The sequence below is a fragment of the Perca flavescens genome, chromosome 22 (genome assembly GCF_004354835.1).
Source record: "Perca flavescens isolate YP-PL-M2 chromosome 22, PFLA_1.0, whole genome shotgun sequence".
NCBI classification, from domain to species: Eukaryota; Metazoa; Chordata; class Actinopteri; order Perciformes; family Percidae; genus Perca; species Perca flavescens.
In genome coordinates this window covers 10,353,140-10,378,862 of record NC_041352.1, presented here as the reverse complement: position 1 = coordinate 10,378,862, position 25,723 = coordinate 10,353,140, and the positions used below count along the sequence as shown (strand labels likewise).

General features: G+C 41.2%; 1 protein-coding gene across 1 annotated transcript in view; it reads left to right on the top strand.

Moving 5' to 3' along the window:
* The window catches only part of ofcc1 (orofacial cleft 1 candidate 1), a 93,614-nt gene that overhangs the window by 52,186 nt on the left and 15,705 nt on the right, over positions 1-25,723 (top strand). The window contains exons 17-20 of the mRNA XM_028569969.1: positions 7,762-8,013; positions 10,584-10,836; positions 11,341-11,504; positions 17,457-17,616. Coding sequence (XP_028425770.1) covers positions 7,762-8,013; positions 10,584-10,836; positions 11,341-11,504; positions 17,457-17,616 — 829 coding nt within the window. The remainder of the gene's footprint in view (positions 1-7,761; positions 8,014-10,583; positions 10,837-11,340; positions 11,505-17,456; positions 17,617-25,723) is intronic.

Below are 25,723 nucleotides of genomic sequence, written 5' to 3'. Positions count from 1 at the left end.
GTGTGTGTTTGTTTTAACGGTTTGGAGGCACACATATATGAGATAAGAGTGACACTTATAAAAACACACAGCCCAACACAACCCTGTAGCCCATTTATGGAGTTTTTCCCAGCCTCAGCAGAAGTCAGTTTTAAGGGGCCCATTTCATTCTGCATTGACACAACTGATAGAATAGAAAAAGAGAGTGATTCAAGAGCTACTAATCTGCTCTGTGATGCTGGGTGGCATTTCAGGTCATGGCACAGAAAAAAACTTGTCTTCTATGTCCATCTCACACTCAACAGCCCTCTACATACACACATACAACACATGGTTAGTCTCTCTGGCTGATAATTATATTCTCTCTCCCGATAATTCTGTCTTTATCTCACTTTCTCTGCCTCTAATTTCCTCCATCTTTCTCTCGCCATCCTCTCCTCTCTGGTGGCAATGTCCTGCAGTTATGAGGCAAGGTCAGAGAAGTGAAATCCATTTAAATACTGATGCAACTCTCTTGAGGCCCATACTCTGCCTCCGCAGCACTCTTTCCTGTACACCTCACCCAAATTGATGAATGGATAGATCCCCTTCGAACATTTCTTATTTGCCCTGCATTGTTCATTCAATGGATTACACATCTACTGGCACCATGTTTTGAGTTTATAGAGAGAAAAACAACCTGTTCTTCATTGTTGACGACTGTGGTGGTAGCTGTAGTAGCTATGCTTGGGAAGTCCCTGTGTGTTTGTAGATCCCAGGTGCATCTGCATTTGAAATGTTTCCACCCTAGTTTATGGAACACCAAGGGACCTGCCATTTCCATGTTTTAATCCCCTCTCGTGCTAAGTCAGGCGCTCCATAAAAACGCCACATGTTGCATGGTAATGAAACGGCTACCTCATGTATACATCTAAAGTATTCCAAGGTGTGCGCAGAGGCAAAAACACATTTTGCAAGAGGGATTTGGTTGGCCAAAGCAGGAATCACAAAACTGGATTATCACATATCAAATTTGTGTCCTTGACTGGTCTTTTGGTTAGCAGCCTTAGAGGTTTGGCATTGCATGGAAAGCATATCCTGCACTGTTATCCCAAATTAGTTGACTTTACTAAAAATTTGCGTAAAAAGCCGTTGCCTTCTTCTACCTTCTTTTTTTTTCTCTTTTTAAGTGAAACTTAACATGTCAAGTTGTATTAAAGGGGCGCTATGCAGTTTCGCTTTTGCTCGCAGGTTTCTCTATAGAGCTCCCCCTACAGCTTCGGAATAGAGATTTGGCAGCTCCTATGTTTACTTGTGTCTGACTCCTCGCTCAGTCAGTCTGCCGTTTCCTCTTTCTCTGTTCCTCTGACAATGCTTTCCTAGCTTTCTGCTTCTTTTTTGCCGGCTCAGCCATGACGATAGTGTGAAAAACTCCATCGCTACCTTGTTAGCCTGTTCCTTAATGGGCGTATGTGTACAGTGCCGTTAAGCAATTTGTTACATCGCGAGACCTGATATCACACTATACTTCCTGACGCTGAGGTCGGCGAAGGTTGCAAGGGTGGTTTATCCGCCAGGGGGAAGCAAGACGACCATCATTCAACTCGAAAAAAGTCGTATAACCATTCCAATGGCTCCGAAGCTATTCAGTTAAGGAAAATTAAGCCAAAAAAAAACTGCATAGTTCCCCTTTAACATCGGTAAGTTCATGCAATAGGCAAATGAGTTACGGTAGTAGTAGTATTAGTCATCACTAAAAATCATTAGTAAACTTAAGTTTTTTCCCCTGAGTCATGTTGAAATATAACAAACATTAAGCTAAACTTAACAAAACTAAAGGATGAACTCATTCTTACAAAAATGTTTTTTACTTTATAACAGTATAGTTTTAAGAACAATGTATTCAATACATTTATTCTAATGTAACAGAAAGGATGACAATGCAAGTATTGTCATTTCCAGTATTTTCTGCCTGAAAAATCTCATTATGGAGACTATACAGATTTCCAATCTGTGCAATCAAAACTGACCTCACTGCCCTGACTCCATCAGTCTCCACCCGGGTCTTGGTCATGGTGTAACAATAAATGTAGACCGACGTGAGCTGCTCCCCCCGCGACCCGACACCGGATAAGCGGACGAAGATGGATGGATGGATGGATGGACGACGTGAAGACTAAATCAACCATACAAAACTAAAACCCAGATAACATAAATGCACACCCAAAACATTAACAGAACATTATTAAAACACACTTTAACTAGGAGAGAAACCGTTCAGGACATATATTTTTTTCCCATGAGCCTTTGCACCGCTTCAGTGCAGAACAGTTCAAATGACCCCACCCCTCTTATACAGAAACTTAACATCCTTAGTTATCTCTGCTTAATAAGATCTGTGCACTGCATACTTAAGCTGATTACTACAAAGAAGTAATGCAATTTAGAAATTAATTTGTTTTGTAACAAAACATGAAACAATAAGAAGTGACCACTAAAAAGTTTAATTACAACAAAATCTGGGTGTATAGTGTATTAGTGTATTGGACTGGAGACAGCTAGCCTGGCCTCTAAAGATGATTTATCAACACAATACATTTTATTAGTTTCATAGCATAAAAAGATATATAGGTATATTTATTAGCCATCCACAGTACATTTCTTGACTGTGCATAGTACTTCCTGTCCTGTCTTTCCTGACCTGAGGTTGCCAGGCAACAAGTGGAAATTACTTCTAACCGAACATTTCCTTTAAAGATGTTGAAACAATTACATGCACAATTGTTGATCATCAGCAAAGAGTAGGAATTTGTATTTTTATCTGAATCGATTACTATCAACAGATCATTTTGATGGTAGTTGCCTTACAATGTCATCTTCCAGAATTAACAACCCCAAGTAGGAGTTCACTTAAAAATGCACCCTTAATTACCACCATGATAATCAATGTTTCCTCCCAGTCCACTTGGTTTCACATTAACTATAATACAATCACCAATGCAACATTTTTATGAGTTTGCGATTCTGTGCCAGCATTGCATCTCATCTGCTGCTAGCTGATCAACAGCACAGAGCACTTGTGGCCTTTTCCATAGCCCTCGTATGCTTGCCTGCATGTGAGAACCTCCCTCGCATTGTAAAAATGAGCGGCCAATTATTAGTCAAACATGGATTCCTAATTAAGTGGATAATTTCTTTTTTTTTCACTGCTTCTGATTATGCTCTCTTCCGCTCTGTCAGCTGCAAATAATTCTGATAATTTGGTGCTGCATCGTTGTACTATTTAATTACATGACGAAGGACTCCAGTTCTGCAGCTGAGTCACTATTCCATAATTCTCTTTTAACTAAACCCCAAATACCTGCCACTGTGCTCCCATTTTGTCAATGAAACGCATTTATGTGTATTCTCGCTTTGCCAGGGTCTCTGTAAAAAAGCTGTGCTTATAAAGCCCCCAAATGGTAAGGTAATTGTTCTTGGAACAAATAAAATTAAAAGAGAGAGAAAGAGGGAGCACAAAGTTACATTTTTCAGTATAAATAAAACTTCTCACAAGATGATATAAAAATGACTCAATTATCTAAAAGCCTTGCGGGCATATACTGCTGCTCAACTTGTTTTTATGCACACACACATTCAAGGTGCTTTGGAAAAATGATACCAGCTTAGTAACCAATGATTATCATTTAATGCATCTTGTGGGAACAGGTTTCTTTGTGATTTCCACTTGGTGAGGTTTCATAGCTTCCTGTATTATATTTGCCCCACCCGCACAAAGCCCTGCTTATATGCCAATCATTACGTAAACATACGTGCTTCTGCGTGAATGCAGTAAATAGGCAGTTAAAGCTTCCACTGTGGGAGTGACTGTAGCATCTGTACATGATGTAAACTTGGATTGGCATACATAGAGTATTTGTTCATGTTTATGCAACACCGTTGCCAGTGCTTCACTGCCTGGCCTGTTACTAGCTGTGGATTAGTCCTATTGGTTATTGATGCAAATATTAGACCTGTAATATATGTTTCCTGGCTAGCTGATATGGCATTTTAGCACTAATATGGCATGTTTCTTTCATATTACCAACAACCCTTTATTTGTATAAACTGTAAAGTTAACCTCCCATGACTAAGTCAGCTGAAATTATATTAAATTGATAGATACATAACTACTTCATTGTTTGTAAGAAGTTTACTGCAGTGGAATCCTCAGAAAGGAGCTGGCTGTGCAACCCACAGAGGACAGATGATTGTCACGATCCAAAACAAATGCATTATCAGCATTCTTCAAAAGTGAAATGTAAACAAAGATGTGGTATCTTCAGTCCTATCTCTTGACACCTAAGATAATCGCACTTCCATAATCACCACAACCCTCCTGCATCTGGGCCACTAAGAAAACAATCACGTTATCCGTCAATCTTTTAAGTCTATTTTCACACTGTATATTTTGCTTTCTCTATTTCCCCAACAGCAAACCATTCTTTGACTATGTGGGTAAAGATGTGTGGTTTAAGTGCATTTATAAACAATGCCGGCGGTGGCCCAAATAAGAAAGTGACAGAAAATAACTTAATCCTCAAAATAAAGGGATAAGTCCAATACTTTAAGTGGCCTTAGACTGGAGGGTTTAAGCCATTAGGGCAATGCAGAGGGATTCTCAGGGTTACCTTCACTCTGCTCAGCCCTGGAGCCTTCTCACCATAAATCTGCTATTTAAAATGTAACACCCCACTGTACTCCTCTTCTCCCCCCGCCCCTCCATCTCTCATTACCCATGCCATCTTTAGAGGTTTAATACTTGTCTCTACTTGCTATTGACTTTGTGCTATTTTTAAGCGCTCAGTTACTGTTTATTGTCGTGCCATACAACATTAAGGGACTCAGCCTGGGAAAACCAGTCCAGGAGATGGTTCTTGCTCCAATGGTTGACAGATAGACGCTAGTTACATCTGATTTACAGGCTTAAGCACTCTGTGACAAGGTTTAAGAGGATGATGAGTCCTTTTGCAATGTGCTTTGATGACATGGAAATGAACAACAAATGTATCGAAACTGATATAATGAGGAAACAGCTCCTGGCATAGATTTCACAGAATCATATACAAATTAAAATACAGTATTATGTGCCAATGCATGCCTGCTGAAATGGTTAGTTTCATCTCTGGGCCGCTACGCCACATGCTATCAGTTGTTCAGGGGACAAGCTGTGAGACATCCTTCATTCCTGTGAGATAAAAAGCCCACACCTCCACCCCCTGTCTTTCCCTCTTTTTCTGTATTGTACTTTTGTAATTGGAGGTGCCATAATGAAATCAATTCAGTGGTGATAACAGATTTCACATCATGTTACCAGTTTCCTTTTGGAAAAGGCGGCCACATGAAGACGGCTAAAAATATTCCTCTTTCATGCATCATCAATATCTTCATTATATGAAAGATGGGCGTCAGGTTGTGTTTGCTGTTTTCCTTTAATGCCACTTGACAGGGTAGCATCTTGCCTGTGTCTGTGACACACTGCTTTTTCTGTCTACTCTGTAATTCCACTTTTGCAGACATGCGGAAAGCAATTTTACCACACAGTGAGGCAAGTCGTGATGAAGCTTGGAACAGAATGATAGTGCCTTTGTCAAAATCATAATAGGGAAGCATAGACATGCATTTGCTCATACATTATCCTCTTTCGGTTTGCTTTACACATCAAAGTCTTGTAAAAACACACACTGGACACTGGCATTGCACACTTTTCTATAATATACAGTCACAGCAAAACTTTCTTTTTGTTGCATTGACGAAAAAAGCCGACATCTCCTGTAAATCTAAAGTGTCATATATGGCTAATTTACTCTAAATAGTCAGGGTAAAGGTGACTTTAAAGTTATATTTATTGCCAGTGTCATTCATTAATATGGAGGCTGTGACATCCCATTATAAAGAGCTGACAGTTTGTTCCTTTACTGTTCTCATGTAACATTAAAAGTAGAGTACAACAACAACAACAGCAAAAAATGCCTTCAGACGATTTAATTTACATGTAATGAAAAAGCAATAGATCCAATGTAACTCTCTCGACATCCCTATTGCATATATTATGTTTTTATGTACAGCATCTCACTGACCTCACACAGGAAACATACAGTAGTGGTACACTTGGAATACATGCTGGGCTTTAAAATCTCAACTGACCGGTAACTGACTGTTATGCCAGATGTTTATCCTCTCCGCTCAAGTTTATTTCAGCCAAGCAATGAATATTTATCAGCCCAAACTGTTGACTGAGCGTTTTCTGAATGAATCTCGAGTTCTCCCACGTGTACCGTACGCAACACCACTGCTCTCGTGTGCATCCTCTAAGGAACTTGAAACTTCAAATAATTTAACACCTCACAGGAACAGGAAAGATGATCTCTTTTGTTTTAAATGCAGCTGTGTGACGGTTCATATTTCAGCAACAATACAAGGGAGGATAACACAATGCTGCATTTTAATGTAAGACTAGCCTAATTATTTGGTAAAGAGAAGGGGGGCAATACAATTGATTCTGTTTTTTTTCTTAAGGCAGAGTACCCTTTTCCCTAGATACACACTACAAAGTCAAATCCAACTGTGCTCTGGGACACAGTGGTGAGACACAGGGATGTCCACAGGCAAAGGCCTTAAGTCACACTCTGTGACGCTAACCATAGCTCTACTGTACACGCCTACTTTAGCCTTTGTCTAATTACCGCCAGCCAGACGGTTGGGGTCATCAGCGTCTGCTTGTGTTGACATGTTCAAACTATAATAAATGGGATTCTATGCATTTTGTAACTATAAACACCAATTTACTATACACAGACAGACACACACTGTACAGTGCTGTATGTGCTGTGTTTGAAGTTTTTATGCTAGGCTGTTGCGAGCCCATTGTAACATATTTAGAATTTTTCCTCTCCTCTCTCTCTCTCTCTCTCTCTCTCTCTCTCCTCTCCTCTCTGTTTCTCTGTCTCTCTGTCTCTCTTTCTCTCTCCTCTCTCTCTCCTCTCTGTCTCTCTGTCACTCTGTCTCTATGTCTCGCTCTCTTTCTCTCTCCTCTCTCTCTCTCTCTCTCGCTCTCTCTCTGTGTCTGTCTCTCTCTCTCTCTCTTTCTCTCTCTGCCTCTCTCTTTTTCTCTCCTCTCCTCTCCTCTCCTCTCCTCTCCTCTCCTCTCCTCTCCTCTCCTCTCCTCTCCTCTTCTCTCTTCCATCTGTGCCCTCTATATGAAAGGGAATAGTTGAGTAGGCCTGACAAAGGGCGGCACAGAGGAGGCAGAGGTGCTGAGGGAAGCTGAGGACTGCTGGAAGGGATTCCTATCTGTTTGTGTGTGAATGTGTGTCAATTTGAATACCACATTTCCCTACACATCATTTTAGTGCATGCATCTGACGATAGTAAAAACAAATGCATTTGAATACTATATGTAATGAACAGAAAAGGAAGTGTTTGCACTATGACTTCAAACGTACATTCATAAACATAAACACCTAGCGTTGTAACTCACCTGTATATCTGCAACTGCTGAGATCTACAGGCTAAATGTTGCTTTGTTGACACTGTCACCCATGTACAGGAACTGTTTAATCACCCTGTGATCAAGCCATGTAGCTAAAAAAATGCATTGCAAAATATCAAGAATAAAACGAGAGACGTTTTGACAGATGTGACAGTTTAAAGATAACACTAATAGATGATTGTGTTTAAAATAATACAGTAATTATTATTATTAGAAAAAGTGAAGAAAAACCTTTTCCATGTATGGCGTGATTCTCCTCTGTCTAGAAACAGATCAGCACTGACTGGATCTGCTTCCTGCCCCTTACGTCCGTCCGAGCGAGCCCGCCTGGCCATCCGCATGCTGCCGTCCGAGCTGGGCCTGCCGTTGCCGTGGCAACAACAGCCGCATAGTAGCTGGCGTGGCTCCGTTCGGCAGCTCGGCCTCATTATGCTGCTGCTGGCTTTGATGTGGTTTGTGAGGCTCTACCTGCATTACTGCAGCCAGTGGCTCTACCTCCAGGCCATAGCAGTTCCTGTCAACAAGTGAGTTTGCTTCCTTTGATATCACCCTGCACGCACACACACCCACACACACACACACACACACACACACACACACACACACACACACACACACACACACACACACACACACACACACACAAAGAGCAGTACTACATAGACATTTTTTGAGCATACGCATCGCTGCTGACATAAATCCTTTTACATGGAGGGCAGATACATACATAGATTACTGAATCACATACGGCAAATTGCAGATGCACATACACTCACACACAACACATGCATGCAAGCTGAGAAGAACACACATGCAATGTACGGTTGTGAAATGGGATGTGGAAGGGTTAAGGAGCAGAGGAAAAAAATGAGGATGTGCAGTGTGTGTGTGTTGGCAAACATGCACACACACGCACACATACACACACACACACACACACACACACACACACACACACACACACACACACACACACACACACACACATACACACTGGATAGGCCCAAATCATCTGTTTGGAATCCCCCCATTAACATTTTAACAAGACTCTCTCAATATTAACAAACCATTGCTGGGGGAGTTTGTTGATTTCACCACACGGCTTTAAATCCCAAAAGGCTACATTATTTGGAAGGAATTTATTGTTATTCTTTGGTACACAGCATTGATAATAAACAGCAATAAGATACCACAGAACTGTTAAATCAGATCTCAATGGCACATGGTGCTGATTTAATTCATCACAATAAAACAAGCTGGCTGCAAACATGGCATACAAGCAGGTTTTTATTACAATAACATGGGGGTGCAAACATCACAAGTTAAATCATGGAAAGTGATAGAGGGAGGCTGAGGGAGGGAAAAGAAAAGTGGTGGAATGAAAAAAAAAGAAGGATGGACTGAGAGGGTGGGTAGGAGGTGAAAAAACTAAAATGTGAAAACAGAGGGGGTCAACGTCGGATGACAACTTCCACATGTTCAGATCTGCTGCTCTCCCTCCGAGCATTTCTCTCTCCATGCGATGGCCAGAGCTGGCGATGCCCAGCGAGAGAGAGCGAGAGAAAGGCCAAGTGACAGTCAGAGTGGCTAGTGTGATGACAGGCCTCCCTTTCCTTTCCACTCTGTTTTTTCTTCCTCTCTAACTCTGTCTCTCTTTGCTTCCTCCTTCCCCACAATCCACCCTCGAACATCAGCGGACAGGAAAGTGTGCCCAGGAGCAACTGAGTCTCTGGCCCCAATGTTATTTTTTTTCTGATTTTTTTTATATACTAACATGAGTGTAAAATGACTGCAGTACAAATAATTTGTACTACTGAACTAAAAGTAAATGTACTCATTATGCACAAATGCCAGTGTAAGTGATATATGTTATTATATATTATATTATTGGACTTTTTCTGCTTATGCATCAATGTGTAAGCAGCAGTTTTGTAGCTGGTTCAGGTAAGGCTAATATGCATTATTGTCCTGTTTGGTAGTTAAGAGTACTTTATTACAAAGTAACATACACTGTATTAAAGTACTATGTGTATATCTGAAATGTAGTGGATTAGAAGTATGAAGAAGATGAAAATCTCTCATAAAGAACGAGTTCCTTGTTGTCCTTGAGTAAATGTACTTGTGTAATGTAATGTAATGTAATGTGATCCACAAAGCCTGGCAATAGCAATGCAAATGCTCAAACCATTACACAAGTACCACATGCAATTTAGAAATTTCAAATATCACATTTGCAGAGACACCAAATTTGTAATATGGAATGAGGACCGTCAATGTTTGATATGGAATAATGGCGCCAATGTCAAATTGCTATTACAATTTATTGAACCGGAAAGTTTCATTGTGTTATATAAAGAGTCACTATGAATGAAATATCTCTGTGTCATTCTTGGAATGAGATTTAACAATGAATCCGAGAAAAACAGAAGCCTACAGTGTTAAAGAAATAACATTAAACTCTTCTGTCTGTACCGGTCATTTGGAAGATTGAATCTGTGTGTTGGCAGATTAGCCACAGATAAAACACCAATGGACCTCCGCTGTCAGATTAATGGACAGAAACTGAGAGACGCTTGACTCTTGGAGCAAATCAGATGGAAATTAATGAGCAAAATCTGGACCTCTCCTCTCCCACCACTGGCTCTACCTCCTCCTGACTGATGGGAAGATTAAGAAACTCATGAGGCTTGCGGTAAATGGGGAGTCTAATTTACAAAAGGGGGCTAAGAAAAGCTCCCTCATGTTACAGCACAGGTGTTACATTTTTGAGGCATTTTACTTTTTATTTTTAGTTTAATTTGATGTATAAAGATTATTTTATCATACCTTTATACATGTTTTTTTATGTGACCACTAATGCAGTGCATACTAGTAAAACAGCCAATTACAATGTTAATTGTCATCAAATTTATTATTTATTATGATTGAGTCAACCACAAACATTACAACATAGTGTGTGAATTGCTCGAACCAGTTGCCCTTAAGCTGCAAAGCATCACAAACACAAAATATACTACATATTGACACATGCACACACTTCACACTCTACCCACATCACAGCACATCACCCGCCTCTGTTTCCTCTCCCCGCCAGATTCCAGTTCCACGCACACACCGTGGACCTGGTATACCAGAGTTCTCTGCTCCACACCCGGGAGGAGCTGGCGATGGTGGTGGTGGGTCCCCTGACCTTGAACACAGTAACGTTCCTGCTGGTTCTGATCAGATGGGGCTGTCAACAGATATTTGGCTCACTCCCTTCCTTCACGTCAAAGTTTATCATGGCTCAGGGAGTGTGGACAGTCCTCGACCCCCTGGCAGTCTTTGCAGTGGACGCCGTCCTCGGGGTAAGTCACTTAAAAATAACTTGGACACTTGTGCACTTTAAATAGGAGTTCACTTTATCTTGGCAAAGTGACTTTAGATTACAAAAAAAGGGGGGAGGGTGAGAAAAAAATGTGCAAGGTTAGATGGGTGTTTTTTTTTGGCAGTGGCTTGGATTTTGTCAGTGAGGAAGACTGAAATTATTTAGACTGTGCACAGTTGACAAGAGGTGATGTCTAAATCAAATCTTAGTTAAATATAATTGTAACATTGTAACTTTATTTTGTGTTCTTATTACTAAGAAATGAATCCAATCCCTTGTTATATTTATGTATGATTTTTAAAATATATCAGCAATGTAAGATGTAGAGTGAGAGGAACACAGCTCACTATGTGAAACTCAGTCCTTGAGCTATCACATGAGCCATCGTTTGAGCTTCCCCATATTGCAAATGTCCAGTCTTATAACAGTTATTGATTTATCTGTGTTGTTCTTTCTTCTTTTCTTTCAATCTCTGTCTCCTCAGCGTCTCGCCTACAGCCCAGACACACCGGTGGGTGATGCAGCCAAGCTTTACTGGCACTTCTATCGAGTTGACCAATCAGGTGCAGTGGGAGTGACCATCACTCTCTTCCTCTATGCGGTCCTCTTCCTGCTCTCCATCACCATCCTCTTCATTTACATGCTCAGGTGAGACAATGAACTGATACAATTCCTATAATTTGTCGTTCTGTGAATGTAGTCCATGTTTGTTTCCAACATGCTGACCAATTACCATGAACATAAATGAGCCACTTGCATCAGTCAAGTGCAACCTGAAAACTTAAGAAACATTTATCAATGGCAGAAAGTTTCCCCAAATGAAAAATACATTAACAATATGTTGATTTAGATATATATGCACAATAAGCAACTCAATACTTCAATATGACAGTTGACATTAAAATAAACACAGGTAACTCTGACAGTATCTGTGCAGTGTAAGTGCAAGTTAATACATGAAAATTGTTGCATAGTTCTAAGTAGGCTGCTAGAAGGGTGTACTGTTCAAAATAGTCTGACATACTATATACTTTTTTATACCTTGCTTATACCCTCAAACTTGCTGTTAAGTCTGAAATGTAAAATAGCATTATTTTTAGGCCCAAAGTGAGATATGTCCCGCTCTTTGTGTCACCGTATATAACAACAAAGTTACTCTATGTGAGCCAATCTTCTGGAAAAAAAATTAAATACACCCAGTGTATAATTGAAGGTAACCAACTTAATGTCAGTGCATGTCAGAGTTAAAAAGTATCACTGAGGCAAAACACAGTGGTGAGCATGTTCCCATAAATACAATTGATTCTGGTTCCATTAGATCCAGTTCTTTTTTTCATTCCATATTGCTCATTCACCCCTGACTTTAAGGTGCAATAGGTAATACTGACAGCAAGTGTTTAAAATAGTTACTGCAGTACAAATTCAAAATACTGGAGAGAGTAGTCTCCCCCAACTCAAAGTTCATGGAGGTTGCCAGGCTGAGAGCGCAGAATCCACAACACTGTTGCTAGACGTTAGTCTCACATAGCCAGCCATTACTTCACAGCACAGCGGAGAAGCTAACGTTAGATGCTGGCTATATTGTCATAAAAGCCTGTGCTCATGCGAAGCTCTGTACCCAACTCACCTTTTTGGCTTAGAATTACAGTAGGGTCCGCTAAAACCACAACAACCTCGCCGTCCTCTCCACCCGATGGACAGACACACTTCCTCAGCTTAGAATTATGGTAGGAACCGCTAAAAATAACACTACCTTGCCGTCCTCTCCACCTGACTGAACACACTTTATTGGCTTAGAATCACTAAATACACTGCAAACGCACGGTCCTCTCTTCCCGTTTTAGCTCCCCTCTCTTGGCTTAAAATAACTCACCGTTGTCAGCTCCAGCTGCTGACAAGGCTACACATTGTAAACAGTCGTGGCCCACTTGCCTGGTCTTCCGGTAACGTTAGCATTTAGCAGGGTTAGCATCGCGGCGTTAGCTAGGACCAGTCGGGATCACTTTAAAACTTTACTTTACTCTAGCTATAATTCAATGTGAGTACACGAATGTTGAAATTACATAAAATGCCCGTCCCTTGTAGCTGTGATAAATTAGCCTGAAGCTAATGCTTACCTGTTCAAAAGGAAATTAACCAACTCGGTTACATCTCCAATATTTTCCCAGGGTTTGTTACGTCTCTGGTCACACCACTGTAGGAAACATGCCATTTTTTTTAGGTCTGGTAAAATTCATCGTTGATCCTATTTGTTTATTTTCTGCTTTGATGGCTGTACTAACATTACAGCTGTAGTGCGCTGGGTTTACGTTTTTACAGGTATATCTGGCAACCCGTTCTGGCTGTCAAACTGGGCAGTTGATAACACACACAGAAATTCCGTCACAGAACGGAAATTTCAAAATGAGAAAATACTGGCATTAGCATTGTTGTCAGAAAAGATAGTATTTCAACTTAGTATGTTCGATACATTGGGGTCATTTTTGGATTTATTACAGTAAATACGTTACATATTGGACCTTTAAACTCTGGGCAGGGGCGTCGAGTGGAGGGAAAAGGGGTATGGAGTACCCAGGGCCCTCATGTGAGGAGGGCCCAAAAAGATGCTAGAATGAATAGCTGTGGATGCGGGGAGGGGCCCATAGAAAATGCCTTTCTACAGGGCCCAGAATTTTGTGCTGGCTCGGGGTCTGACATTCCTGGTGTCTGAAAAGCATCAAACATGCAGCTCTAGCTGGGAATTATCATTTGGGTATTTTCGAATTGACGCAGCCTTAAGGGGCAGTCTGCCAATGAAGAGGAAGACCCGTGAAACACTCTGGCCCACACCAGTCTACTTTTCTCAAGCACCCGTTCAGAAATAACTCTTAAACCCTCCACCCCCACAGCTTTGTGCCATGTTCCACCCCATCCATAATTTCTTTCTCTCCTCTGTCCACAGAAAAGCACAAAAAAAAAATAGAAAATGAAAACAAATGTTGATCTAATCCATTTTGATTTTTATAGTCGCATGGAATTACTTATGCTGTTATGCATCAACCTCACACAACATCTCACACACACACACACACACACACACACACACACACACATTGAGTTGCCAGACACAAAAGCAGAAATACACACATGCACCACATAGTTGCCTTTTTTTTTTAACACGCCATACTCTACAATTGGTTGAAAAATTGAAAGCGTTTCTAATTCAAAAGTTAGATGTGTTTTGATACAGTGTGAACATATAGCCCCCTTACATTATCCGATTAGGCTGAATGTTTTGCATGGTTGGTATCACTGCAGGTTTCATACATATTGAAAGGGACTGCATATACGTCTATCTTGCTACACGCATGTGTTCCACTCATGTCTTGCAGATTGAGGTCACTCATGCTGAAGCATTTACTTGCTAGGTTTGTATTATGTTTTAGCACCTCGGACTGGTTTATCACATTTTATATACCAAGTATTCATGTCCTCCACAGAGCTTTTAAAAGCTTCATGAGAACACTGGTCCCTAACTGTTGAGTCAAACATTACTTTTTTTCATCGGTTTAGAAAATGACAGGAGGTTGGCGCTGCATCGGCTTAAAGATGCACTGCCGAACTGATTTCTGATTTCAAATGTCCAGCCTCAAAGATGACTATTGCCCTTTTTAAATAATAGAAGGATATCGTTTTTTGCAGCATGGAAGTAAAAAAAAAGTAAAAGGGCGGGTGATAAATTACTGAATAATGTAACTCAGTATTCATCAAAGGTGTGTTCTCCCACCCTCATATAACACCAAATTCCATAAACGGCTCAAAATGTAAGAAGCCCTTATTGAATTAATCAGTTTGAAATTGGCGGCCGAGGAGAGGGTGCCATCTAATTTCAGTAAGCGGGACGCTTATCGGGCTCCAGCTAAATGGACAATATTAAAACAGCAGCCGGGAATAATGACTTCTGCCACTCAAGCGCCACACGGGTTTGTATTGAATGTAGGCCACGAGGCTGAAGCAAGGCTGATAATTTTATGGGTTACAGTTTCCTATTGGCTGCAAGGAAGGGGCTCTGACACAGAGCGTGACCTATTTCTAAAAAAATGCCTGGGGCTATATGTATAGATAGAATGGACTGTTATCCTTTTTTAATTACATTTTAGACAGCCTTTATTCACTGGCTGCAAATATACACATCAGTGATGTGTTTTACATCTCTATCCTTTTTTAAAACTCCACTAAAGAAAGTGACGTTACATTGATAGTGCTGCAGTTACATTCACATGATTACAAGGTTAAAAAAAAAGAAAACTTAATTTCGCTGTTTCTCAAGTTTGCATGTGTATATATGGACATACAGCATACAATTTAAACAGGGTAAGGGTGCAGTAAGACTCCAAAACCATAGCCAAATCAGTCATTGATCACCTCGTCTTAAAGGAAACATGCACTGATTGTCAATCTTGTAAAATGAATGTGTATTTTCATGGAATTGGGAGGAAGTACACTCTTTTATTGTTTGGCCATAAAAGAGTAATATACAGTATCAACACATTCTCAATCCCAGCGTGTCAAAAACCAACGCTTGGTCAGCTGCTTTTGGCATTAGTTACTGACGCAAAAAGTCTCCCTAAGCGTTTCAGTCAGACGCAGCCCTTTGGTGTCATTTTCCGACGGGCGTGGCCTGGACTCTTGCCGTCACTTTTTGACGCTCGTGGTCATTTTTCAATGTGCAGGTCAAAGCTTTGGTGTGTAACTTTTTGATATTAATAAACGTCTGTTACATTCAAGCCATTGCCAAATGAGTTGGTACATAACTAATTAAGACTATCGGTTCCACACGACTCTCTCTGTATTTCTCAGTATGTCTATGTTCAGAAGATTGTGGTAACTTTCCCGCGCAGAAGACTCCGTCATGTTCTTTTAATCCTCCATGTCCTCCTTGGCTACTAGCAACTGCGTAGAGGGGCGGCTTTTATCATGTGGATGCGCCGACAGTTTTGTTGTCTTTGCTTAGAATTCCTCATGGGGGCGGCAGAAACTATGCACTATAGCTTTAAAACCACTTAGTGTTAGGGAAAGATTGTGGGTGGGCTTAAAAGATATACTCTTCAGTGACACGCGGAACAAGAACTGGACACAAAACCGCTCTCCTCTGTGGTTCCAATCCACCACTCCAACCTACCTCCTAATGCGGATTTTAGGTCTTTCATACTACTCGCCACTGTTGTCGCTCTTAAGACTATGTCATCTTACAGCGCTATGCCCGGTGCATCCCATACAGACGCTAAATGGGGATGTTTGCGTCTGTATCTGATGCTGAGAGACACTGACCAAGCATCAGTATTTGACGAGTTGGAAATAAGAAGAATATATAGCAAACTCAAAGATAGAAATCAGTGCATAATTATTTCAGTTTGAACACATTTAATGAACATAGGTTTCCCATGCAAAAATACCCTTCTCTTCTCATCCACCTTGCTCATTCATCATAAATATTCCGTTAAAATGTATTCTGTAAGTTAACACACGTCCCTACACTGACGAAGAGCTGATGAGAGCCTTATTATCTAGGTCGAACCCCAGATATAAGTAACGCATACTTATATTCAGGGCACTTCCAACACTGTGGAAATGTTTTGAAGCACAAAGATGCAAAGATGGTGAATTCCTCCAAGAGAGAGAGACCGCATAAATTAATGAGAAGCACAATTCAAGTGTAGGATGAAAATGAAAGCATGCTATTCCTGTGTCTGAGGTCAAGATTCTACAAACACCCCTCTCCCAAGAGCGATGGGGAATGATGCTGAGTTCAAAGCTCCGGCCTAGCTTCTTGTATAAATCCCTGTCTCCTTGATGTCGGTTTTATTTGAGAGTTGATTACCCTCTGACAGGCTAGAATCTCTATGGAAGGGCACAAGGTCTGCTGGTTTTGATGGTCAGCCAAGGCATTTGTTTACAGACATGGTGAATTTTTTGGGGGAGTTTGCTGCATGCACCCTTTGTGTGGCACAAGAAAAATAACTCTTTGGTAATGTGCGCTCATCTGGAGGTATGAATCAATATGCCTTATGTGCAAGAATGTTTTCTCATGAGTTAGGCTAGTCTCTCCAGACACATCTGCAACCAGCATGTCCACTGCATCTGCCATCTTTGAAGCTCGGCATTAACACTGAAGAATACGTGACTCCCACACAGTAACAAATGTACAACCACGCAGACACACAGCCAAACGCAGACATCGCTACAGCTTGTGTTAACAAAGTGCTTCCCACTCACAGGCCAATTTGTTTGATTCCTTTTGCTCTTTCATTGTGTTTGTATTGATGTATTAGACTTTTATAGAGCGTTGTGCTGCAAATATGCTTTGTGTAATCAATAGACGATTCATATGTTCTTCCAGCTAGTTGGGATCATTGTGATTTGACCTGTTCCATAAAAGCCAGCCAATATGAAAAAAGAGGACATGATGCTGTTTGGCACACAGCAAAGATGCATGGTTTTCCTTGCTTTGCCATTTGACCCCAAGTGAACATTCCAGGGCAAAGACAGTGATTCAGGATGGTGTCACTCCTGCTCCCACTTCCCCCCTCCTCACTTCTTCTCTCACACCACACCTTCCAGATTCCACAACGATGGTCACATGCTGGACGTCTTTCAGCGGCTCACATCCAGGGAGGGGACGTACTTTCTGCCTCAAGACCTGGAGCTGTCCAATCAGGAACTGAGCTACGTTGTCAAGAAGGCGGAGCAGTGGAGAGGCTTCAATGGGGAGAGGCGTAAGGTAAGCAGCCTCTCAAGTCTCTTGAGACAATGATCTTCTCCTCAAACACTTAGTGATTAATTGGGCTAATGGATGTTTTTTTAACGAGAGAGAATGAGCCAAAAGGTCACTGATACTTGTATGTGAGATTGGTCTGTGTAAAGGGGAGGAATTACTGATTTAGCGGCAGCCATGATGGTATCGCTCCATTCATCAATACCACGTCCAATTTGGTCAACTTAACGAAGATATTACGTCCGAGAGGATGTATAGGATAGGCTCATTTTATATTATTACATTTTCTTTAGTTACATTTCAGAAAGCTGAGAATTCATCTCAGAGGTCTTTAGCTTCATTCTAATTAGTACAAGATAATTACCAAAACAGAAACTCGGCTAGCGGGCTGCCTGATTAGTCTGTGGAAACCAATTTCCGAATATATTTCATTAAAGAAAGACTGCTCAATCAACACACATACATGCTGGGGTGCATGTGCATATATGCTACAGTGGGCATTCTCTTAATGCGGACAACTAGTGTCATGGGAATGCAGGATTCCAGTTTGCATAGATGCATGTTCCCATGAAATTGCTACTGTTTGACAGCCAAGCGTAGGTCGATGGCGATGACACAGGGAAGGGCAGTGTATTAGCACCGAGCCTACAGCCAATGTAAAATCTTTGCATAGTGATTGAAAATGTGACTTGTTGAGATAAGGGAAATGGAACACAGCGATCTAACTGCAGCCCCATTTAATTCATTCCGCAGGATTTGTTGGTGGCACACATCGCTCGGTTTTCTCCATGTTCATTAACTCCCTTGCTCTTTGCTTGCACAAGTTCATATGGCTGTAAAGGGGTAAAATGGAACCAGAGACTAGAGTTGATCATGGTTTCTAGTGAAAGATATCCCGGCCGTTAAGAACTTATGCAGTATTTTTTCTTACAAGGGAGTAAGCTTGACTAATCCAAAACACGTTTTGTGAGAGCCAAGGTAGTTAATATTTGAATGATGGTGAAAATCTAATTACCAGAATATCAACTGCCCCTGTGAAACCCTGCATTGACAAATTAGTCCACACTTTGAAGGCCGCTCCCCACAGTGTGAACTGAGGCAATCCACATCTCAACAAATACATTTAGAGACAGACATTTTACAGACAATTCTCAAGTAGTGATTGACGGTGTTTCGACTGCTAAATACAGTTAATAAATACAGGAGTGTATCTCTTTAAATATGTCACACAAATGGGAATAATGATTGCAGTTCATCAGTTGGTGTCTGTGTACAACAACTGTGCTTGCTGTGCCACAAGCTTTATTGAGCACCATCTGCCATAATTGATATCTTGAAAATACTAGAAGAGCAACCATGATTTTGAAAGAACATACTGTAGTATCACAAGGTGACCTCACTTCCTCTGCTTTTGATTGAGAATCTTATCAAAACTGAGCTGAAAAAGACAGAAGACGATACATTTTGTTTACATTGTTGGTACTTGAAAAGAGCACATATATCTTACATTAAAACCGTCTTACAATTTAAAATGAAACTCCATAAATTTACATATATACATAAAGTGTTAAACTGCTGTTTGTCCTATTTCATTTTTTTTTTTTGCACCTGTCTTGTGAGCCTTAATGAACTGCAAGCCTGGCTGCGAGAGGTGACTACACTACTGCTAATGGGATGGTGATGGACCTGTTTATTGGGAGACAATTGAACCTCCCAATGTTTGGAGACTTTGAAAGAAATTACACCCCCAAAGTTTGTGATTAACAGAATGCTTCATTTAGCCGCTGATGGCCTCTTGCTGTGGTGGCTCTGCTAAATCATCCTCGCATTACTGCATATCTCCCTCCACAGCAACAATTACAGCATACTTCATATTGTCCCTAATTTGCCGTTATTAAACTGATAAAATGCTAACACGTTAACACATTCTCCAGCATGATGAAAATTTAGGGTTATTGCATTTTATGGTTTTTACATTATTCAAGCGGGCCATTTTTCATCAAAATAAGATGGGCCTTGCCATTATTTCATAATTATTGTAACAATTTCTCCTGTGAAAAGGGTCACTTTCCTAACTCAGCAAAGACATACCCCTATTAGACTAATTTGCCTACATGCAAATTTTTGTCATTTTTCCCTCATTAACTATTTATCACAGACAGGAAAAAAATATATTCATGAAGGCGAGCAAAGGAGCAGCCCGACAGAGCTGAAGCTAATATTTTGCAACTCTAATGATTTTTTGCATCCTTAATTAGATAGAATAAGGTTGATATGATTAGGTCAGGATGTAGTGTTTTTCATTAAAAATACATTTCAGAAACTGTATTCCAAATGTGCCCTTGCAATTAAATAATGAATCCGATGCATTCCTTATTACGGACCCAATTAATATCAGAGGCAAGGGCGTAATTTTAATAACAGTGGGCCACGAGGCCTTCATTAGCTGAGTGAGAGAAAGGAGGGATAAGGAGAAGGAAAACAAGGTACCTACAGGAACAGCAGCAGTCTGATATTGAGCCAATTTTAGAAAGTTATTGAACAATATACTCTTAAAACGATAAAGTATGACATTTTAAACCAATCGGATCTGGGGCAGAAAGGAACTGCAAATACTTCTTGTTTGTTTTTAACCTCATTTGATACCAGTTGTATGTCAGGTGCCAGCCAGGGCAACAGAAAATGGAAAATGATTTAGAGAAGTGAAAGTCTTTTAAGGTTAATGAAGTATTTAAGGTAGGTTATAACATGCAGCAGTCATTTTAAAACTTATTCTGTAGCAACCTATACAGGTGTTTAAGCTGCATTGGATCACAGGGGGCAATTTGTTGCTTGACTGTGCATCAGCCAGGAAACCTTAAATAGAAACAAGTTAGAAATCTGTCACAGTTTGCGCTTTGCTTGGTTTACCTGACATTTCCGGGCTTCTTGTACCTTAACTGGCATCACTGGTTACATCACCTGCACTATCAACTATAATGGCAAATAGCGCTGGTGGGACAAGCAGGCTATTCATTATTGTTACTCAAAAACACTTAACATACTTTCATATAAGAAAGAAAACAGGCTATAAAATGTGGCATTAATGGATGTATGTATTTGTGCAGACGATCAGAGCTTTCTCAATTTCATGTATATTATCATGACTTTACTGTTTACACTAGGCAGGAACACAAGCAAGGGTAAAGTTAACGCAAGTCAAACTAAATGATAGATGATTACAATCAATTAAATTAAAACTACTTTTTCTGGATGTGCTGTTCTGTAACTTAGAAGTCAGCAAAATCTCTCTGACGCTGTATCCCCCTCCAGCACTGAAACAATAAAAAAATTATCCACATTCAATAACCAACCTGCAAACGGCCTATTATTATCAAACTTATAATTTTCACAAGGCGGTCATAAAACATAATCTAATTTTTACTTTCTCACCAATTAACTTTATATTATAGATTCCTCCATGCCATATGATCATTTGAGTTGCTTCAAGGTTTAAATATGACTCTCAGGTGAAGGTGTCAGGAGTGGAGCTTAGCGGCTAAGCAAAGAGGGTGAATGAGTCGAGGATCTACCTGTGTGCTCTTTAATTTGATCTCAGGAAGGAAGGAAAAAGAATGAGTTTCCGTCAAAGATCATTAGCCTCAAGTGTTGTGAATAACAGCTGAGAGAGGGGGCATTAGCTCACCCACCAATTATGGCATTTTTCATAATTGAAATTCTTTAAGACTTAACTCACACTTTTAATTCCCCACTTACATATGTAGCAGATGCACACCTTTTACATACTTGGTGTGCTGTTGTTCCAGTCTTGCGTCAACTAAAAATACTTTTGAGAATATTTTTTCAATGTAATGTTCGGATTTCCTAATTCATGGGGAAGTGTGGTTGTTTGGGTTGCCACTTGGCAGCTGTTCTATAATACAATCAAAGTAAATATATCTTTGCATTCACAATACCTAGTGTTCGCATATATTGTTGCTAAAAACCTACAGAAGTTGATTGGCAATTGACTCCCCTTGTAGAGCATGCGCCCCATGTACTAAGGCTGAGTCCTAAGCAGGGGCCAGGGTTCGATTCCGACCCGCAGACATTTGCTGCTCCTCATCCCCCCGCTCTCTCTCTCTCTACCCCCTATCCTGTGTATCTTCTGCTATATATCTGAACAAGGCAAAAAAGCCCCCCCAAAAAATAATAAAAAAAAAGATAGTTTAGCATGGAGGATAGCAAAACCTGTGGAATAAAAAATTGACAGATTTGAACGGGAAACTGCAGTCGACACTACACATTAGTCAGGAAAAGAAATCCAACAAACAAGTCTTCATTTTCCTTGGGCTTTTAGTGCTATCATGCTCTGAGCTAATACGTGTGCTAGCATGCTCCACACATCGTAGTGATTCAGTAATGAGCCCCATTAATTATGTAAAGGCAGTGATGCAGATGGACCTAATTAATTGTCTCCCGTCACCCCGTTGATTACTGTACCTGGAAGGGAGGTGTTAATTTCTGTGATACTTAAGCAGGTACGCAAACTGTTTTGTCAGAGCCACCGCTATGACAATGACAGAGTAGAACGCCAGCTTCCCCGCTGCAAAAAGCTCTTTTTTCCTCTTAATTCACCAAAAGGAAAGTTTCCCAGTGGTGGTGGTGGTGACATTGTGATAATTGAAGGAGAGAGGGAGAGATTAAAAGAAGTCGGGAAAGAGGGGGTGGGGGGATTGCGTAGTGGCCCTGGAGATGTTTTCGCAACCTGATTGCATCAACATTTGCGTACCTCCGTGCCGTTTGTCTCCGTATGTCTAGGTAATGGGTTACCAGCGGGCGAGTTTGGGAACACCCAAGGTGCTTTGCAACAGCAGCGTGGTTGGTGGGGAGTAAACCTGTTGAGAGTCAAACAGCACAGATTGGAGTGGTAATGATAACCTGAGTCTGGGAGGCTGGCTGTTAATCATCTAAGATATGTTCTCCATTTTAATCTACAGCAGCGACATGATGGTACCGCCTGACCACAGAGATACCAGGGTCATGCTTTTTCCTACCAATTACCTTGTGACAAAATAGAACATTTGTAGCTTTAATCTAATTGCAAAAGTTAATTCAGAAATATTGCCATGCCTTTCAAGACAAAAAAACATGATGTAAGTACATTTCACAGAACAGGAAAAACTTGCAAAACACAGAAAAAACCACCCTATTTACTTTAATTGCATATGTATCGCTGTAAATAAGGAGTTTCTCATTAAATCAGCACGGCCTCTAAACTCTCTGCAGTGAAGCAATTCAGTTGAAACTCTATTTACAAGACAACATTGCAACGTAGCACTTCACCTGGTTCTTTATTCATCAGTCTTGCTGTGCAATTAGTACAGTAAAGTGAGTATGAGGCCACCCGAGATGCAAATCTGAACTCAAGTAAAGAAAGAAGAAGCTTTGGAGAGGAAGGCAGACAGAGGGAGCAGTAGGCCGTGACAGGATACACAGGAACCGCTGTCACACAACAATAGAACCCTCAGTTCCTAAACAGGAACCCATAACAGCAACACAGGAACACCAGGAGAGGAGAGGAGCACCTGAGTGCTTCAGTAGCACAGGAGGGGTCGTCTAGAGTCAGAGGGCAACTATTGGCCTGTGTGTGTGTGTGTGTGTGTGTGTGTGTGTGTGTGTGTGTGTGTGTGTGTGTGGGATCACCGGAATGCTCCCCCCCCCAATAACCTATACCAAACAGCAGTGTGGTCAGTGTGCGTGCATGTCTGTGCAGTCATGTGCTTAGCCGCATCTGTACGGTGTGCACTTATGCAGTACTTCTGTGCATGTGTGTATGCCGTCATGCACATTTGTAAGTGTGAGTGCGTGCATGCAAACCTTTCTGCGAGCCCGCATGCATATGTCACATTAGACTGGCTTCTTCAATTACAGCTAATGGGTGTTTTCATTTTTTTATTTTTTTTATTTTTTAGTGGACAGCGCTGAGGGCGCCAATGGCCCCGGGGCGATAGCAAAGCAGGCAGACAAGGACAGGAGCAACGTAGCAGCAAGTGCAGCATCCACAGTCAGAGCATTAGGGAGCTCAATATGAGATATGACTGCAAAGGCTACATGCCTGTGTTCCCGAAAAGGTCACAGACTTTGCTGGGCAGTAATGTGTGAAAGCAGTACACAGTGGTGAAAAAAGAAGGGATACAAACAAAGATAAACATCAAACACATGTACCCTCTCGCATCCTTCCCAATTCATATTTATATAAGGACGCAAATTACTTAAAGATTAACTTTACACACAAGAGTTCTAAGGGCACATTTACCATGAACCCACTTCAACCTTAAATAAGCTATGGGCAGTGAGCTGTTCTCCATTAGTCTGTCCCTTGCAATCTTTTTTCAGTAAGCATTGGTCTCTTTTATACATGTACACGTGCCCCTTCTTTTACCTCTGTTTAGCACCTGCTGTGTGGAGCAAGGGGCCATACACAGTAGCCATACCTATGCTATGTGAGGGCATGGGAACAGTAGGAGCTTTTACCAATGTCTCACTTGTTTAACAAACACAGATTGGATGGCTAAGTGGACAGAGTCAGTCACAATTGCTGCACGTTCATTTTCTTCAAGGTTGGGCTCTTTTTACTCTGGCCAATAGGTTATTCTACTTCTGTGAGTGCAGGCGGAGCTCACACATTTCACAAGGTGATGCATTCACTTTTCTCACAAACATCTCACAGCATTTCTAAACAGGCCCTCAGATCCAGCAGCACATCAAGAGAGAAAGGAGAAAGTGTTCCAGTATGAACTCGTCGGTGTCAACAGTTTAATTACAGGGAGTGTCAGCCCCATTGCTTAATGTGTCCCTCACAATTAATCCAGGGAGAGGATGTCATTATCTACCAAAGCCTGGGCCTGGGCAGGCGTTTCTGTCTGAGGGAAAAGAGGGAGGGAATGAAGGAATGAGGGAGTGAAAAAGGAAAAAGCGAGTCAAAACATGGAAGTGTCTTTGGTTAGCAGCCTGCAGTATGGTCGACCTCCGTGTCACACAAAAGGATCAAGATTCTTGGAGGCTATTTCCAAACATTGTGTTCTACGAAGTGTTTCAGACACTTCCCTCTTGTGACTCCATCAGTGAGGAAGAGACTTTTCCGTCCATTTCTTCATAATATGAAGCTTTGCCTGTCAGCTGTCAAAACATATCCAGCTGGAGGAGGTTAAATTGACGGCAGGTTTTCACCACTTTGAGATGCTTCTCCTTATCCTCTCCCTCCCTTCCTTCCTCCTCCATCCTAAAGAGTCCGGGCCTGTTCCCTTGCCATCCCATAATGTGAAACAGAATGCAACAAATTGGACTGCTGAAGAGTGAGAAAAGATTTTAGCAGGAGCTCTGCACACACGGAAAAAAAATGAAGAGGACTTATGTCAGTTCCAGGGGTTTTGCAAACAAACCCTCTGTGTGTAAATATAGAAATATGTAACCTGAAGGTTTTATTGATTAATGTTACATGTGTTGACCACTAGGATGTCATTTTGGTGGAATTTACTTATGTCAGCTGAAGAAATGTTACAAGGCATCTACGACATATGCAGACATACTTTGAGTGCACACAGGGGCAATATGTAATGCTCACTCAAACACACATGCAAAGATGCACATACAGCCTCGGACTCCACAGCGGTTTTACAGCTTGAACTTGACAGATCTGATTCCTTGTGACTGTCCGTCGTTAGTCACTTCTTTCCCCCTTTCTCCCTTCCTCTCCTTTAAAGAGTCTGACCTTGGCCGCTTCCTGCGGCCCGGAGGGGATGAGGAAGGTCTGGTGATTGTGACAGGTGTCGCGTCTTAACAGCCCCACATGACATCCTGAGGAGAGATAGACATTTGGAGTTTTTTTTTTTTTTTTTCCATAAGGCTTTCACTTATAACCTTAAAGAGACAGTGCGTGTGCGTGTGTGCATCTGCGTGTGTGCGTGTGCGTGTGTCTCTTACCACTGATTCCCCAGCTCTCATTTTGGGTTACTGGCTTGGATACTTATCACCTCCAGCCTCCTAGGCCTGATTAGGTTGAAGCTACTCCAAAGTCACATTTTGGATATCAAAGGCAATACTCAACTTTGACATCTGTCTGCAGCATCTT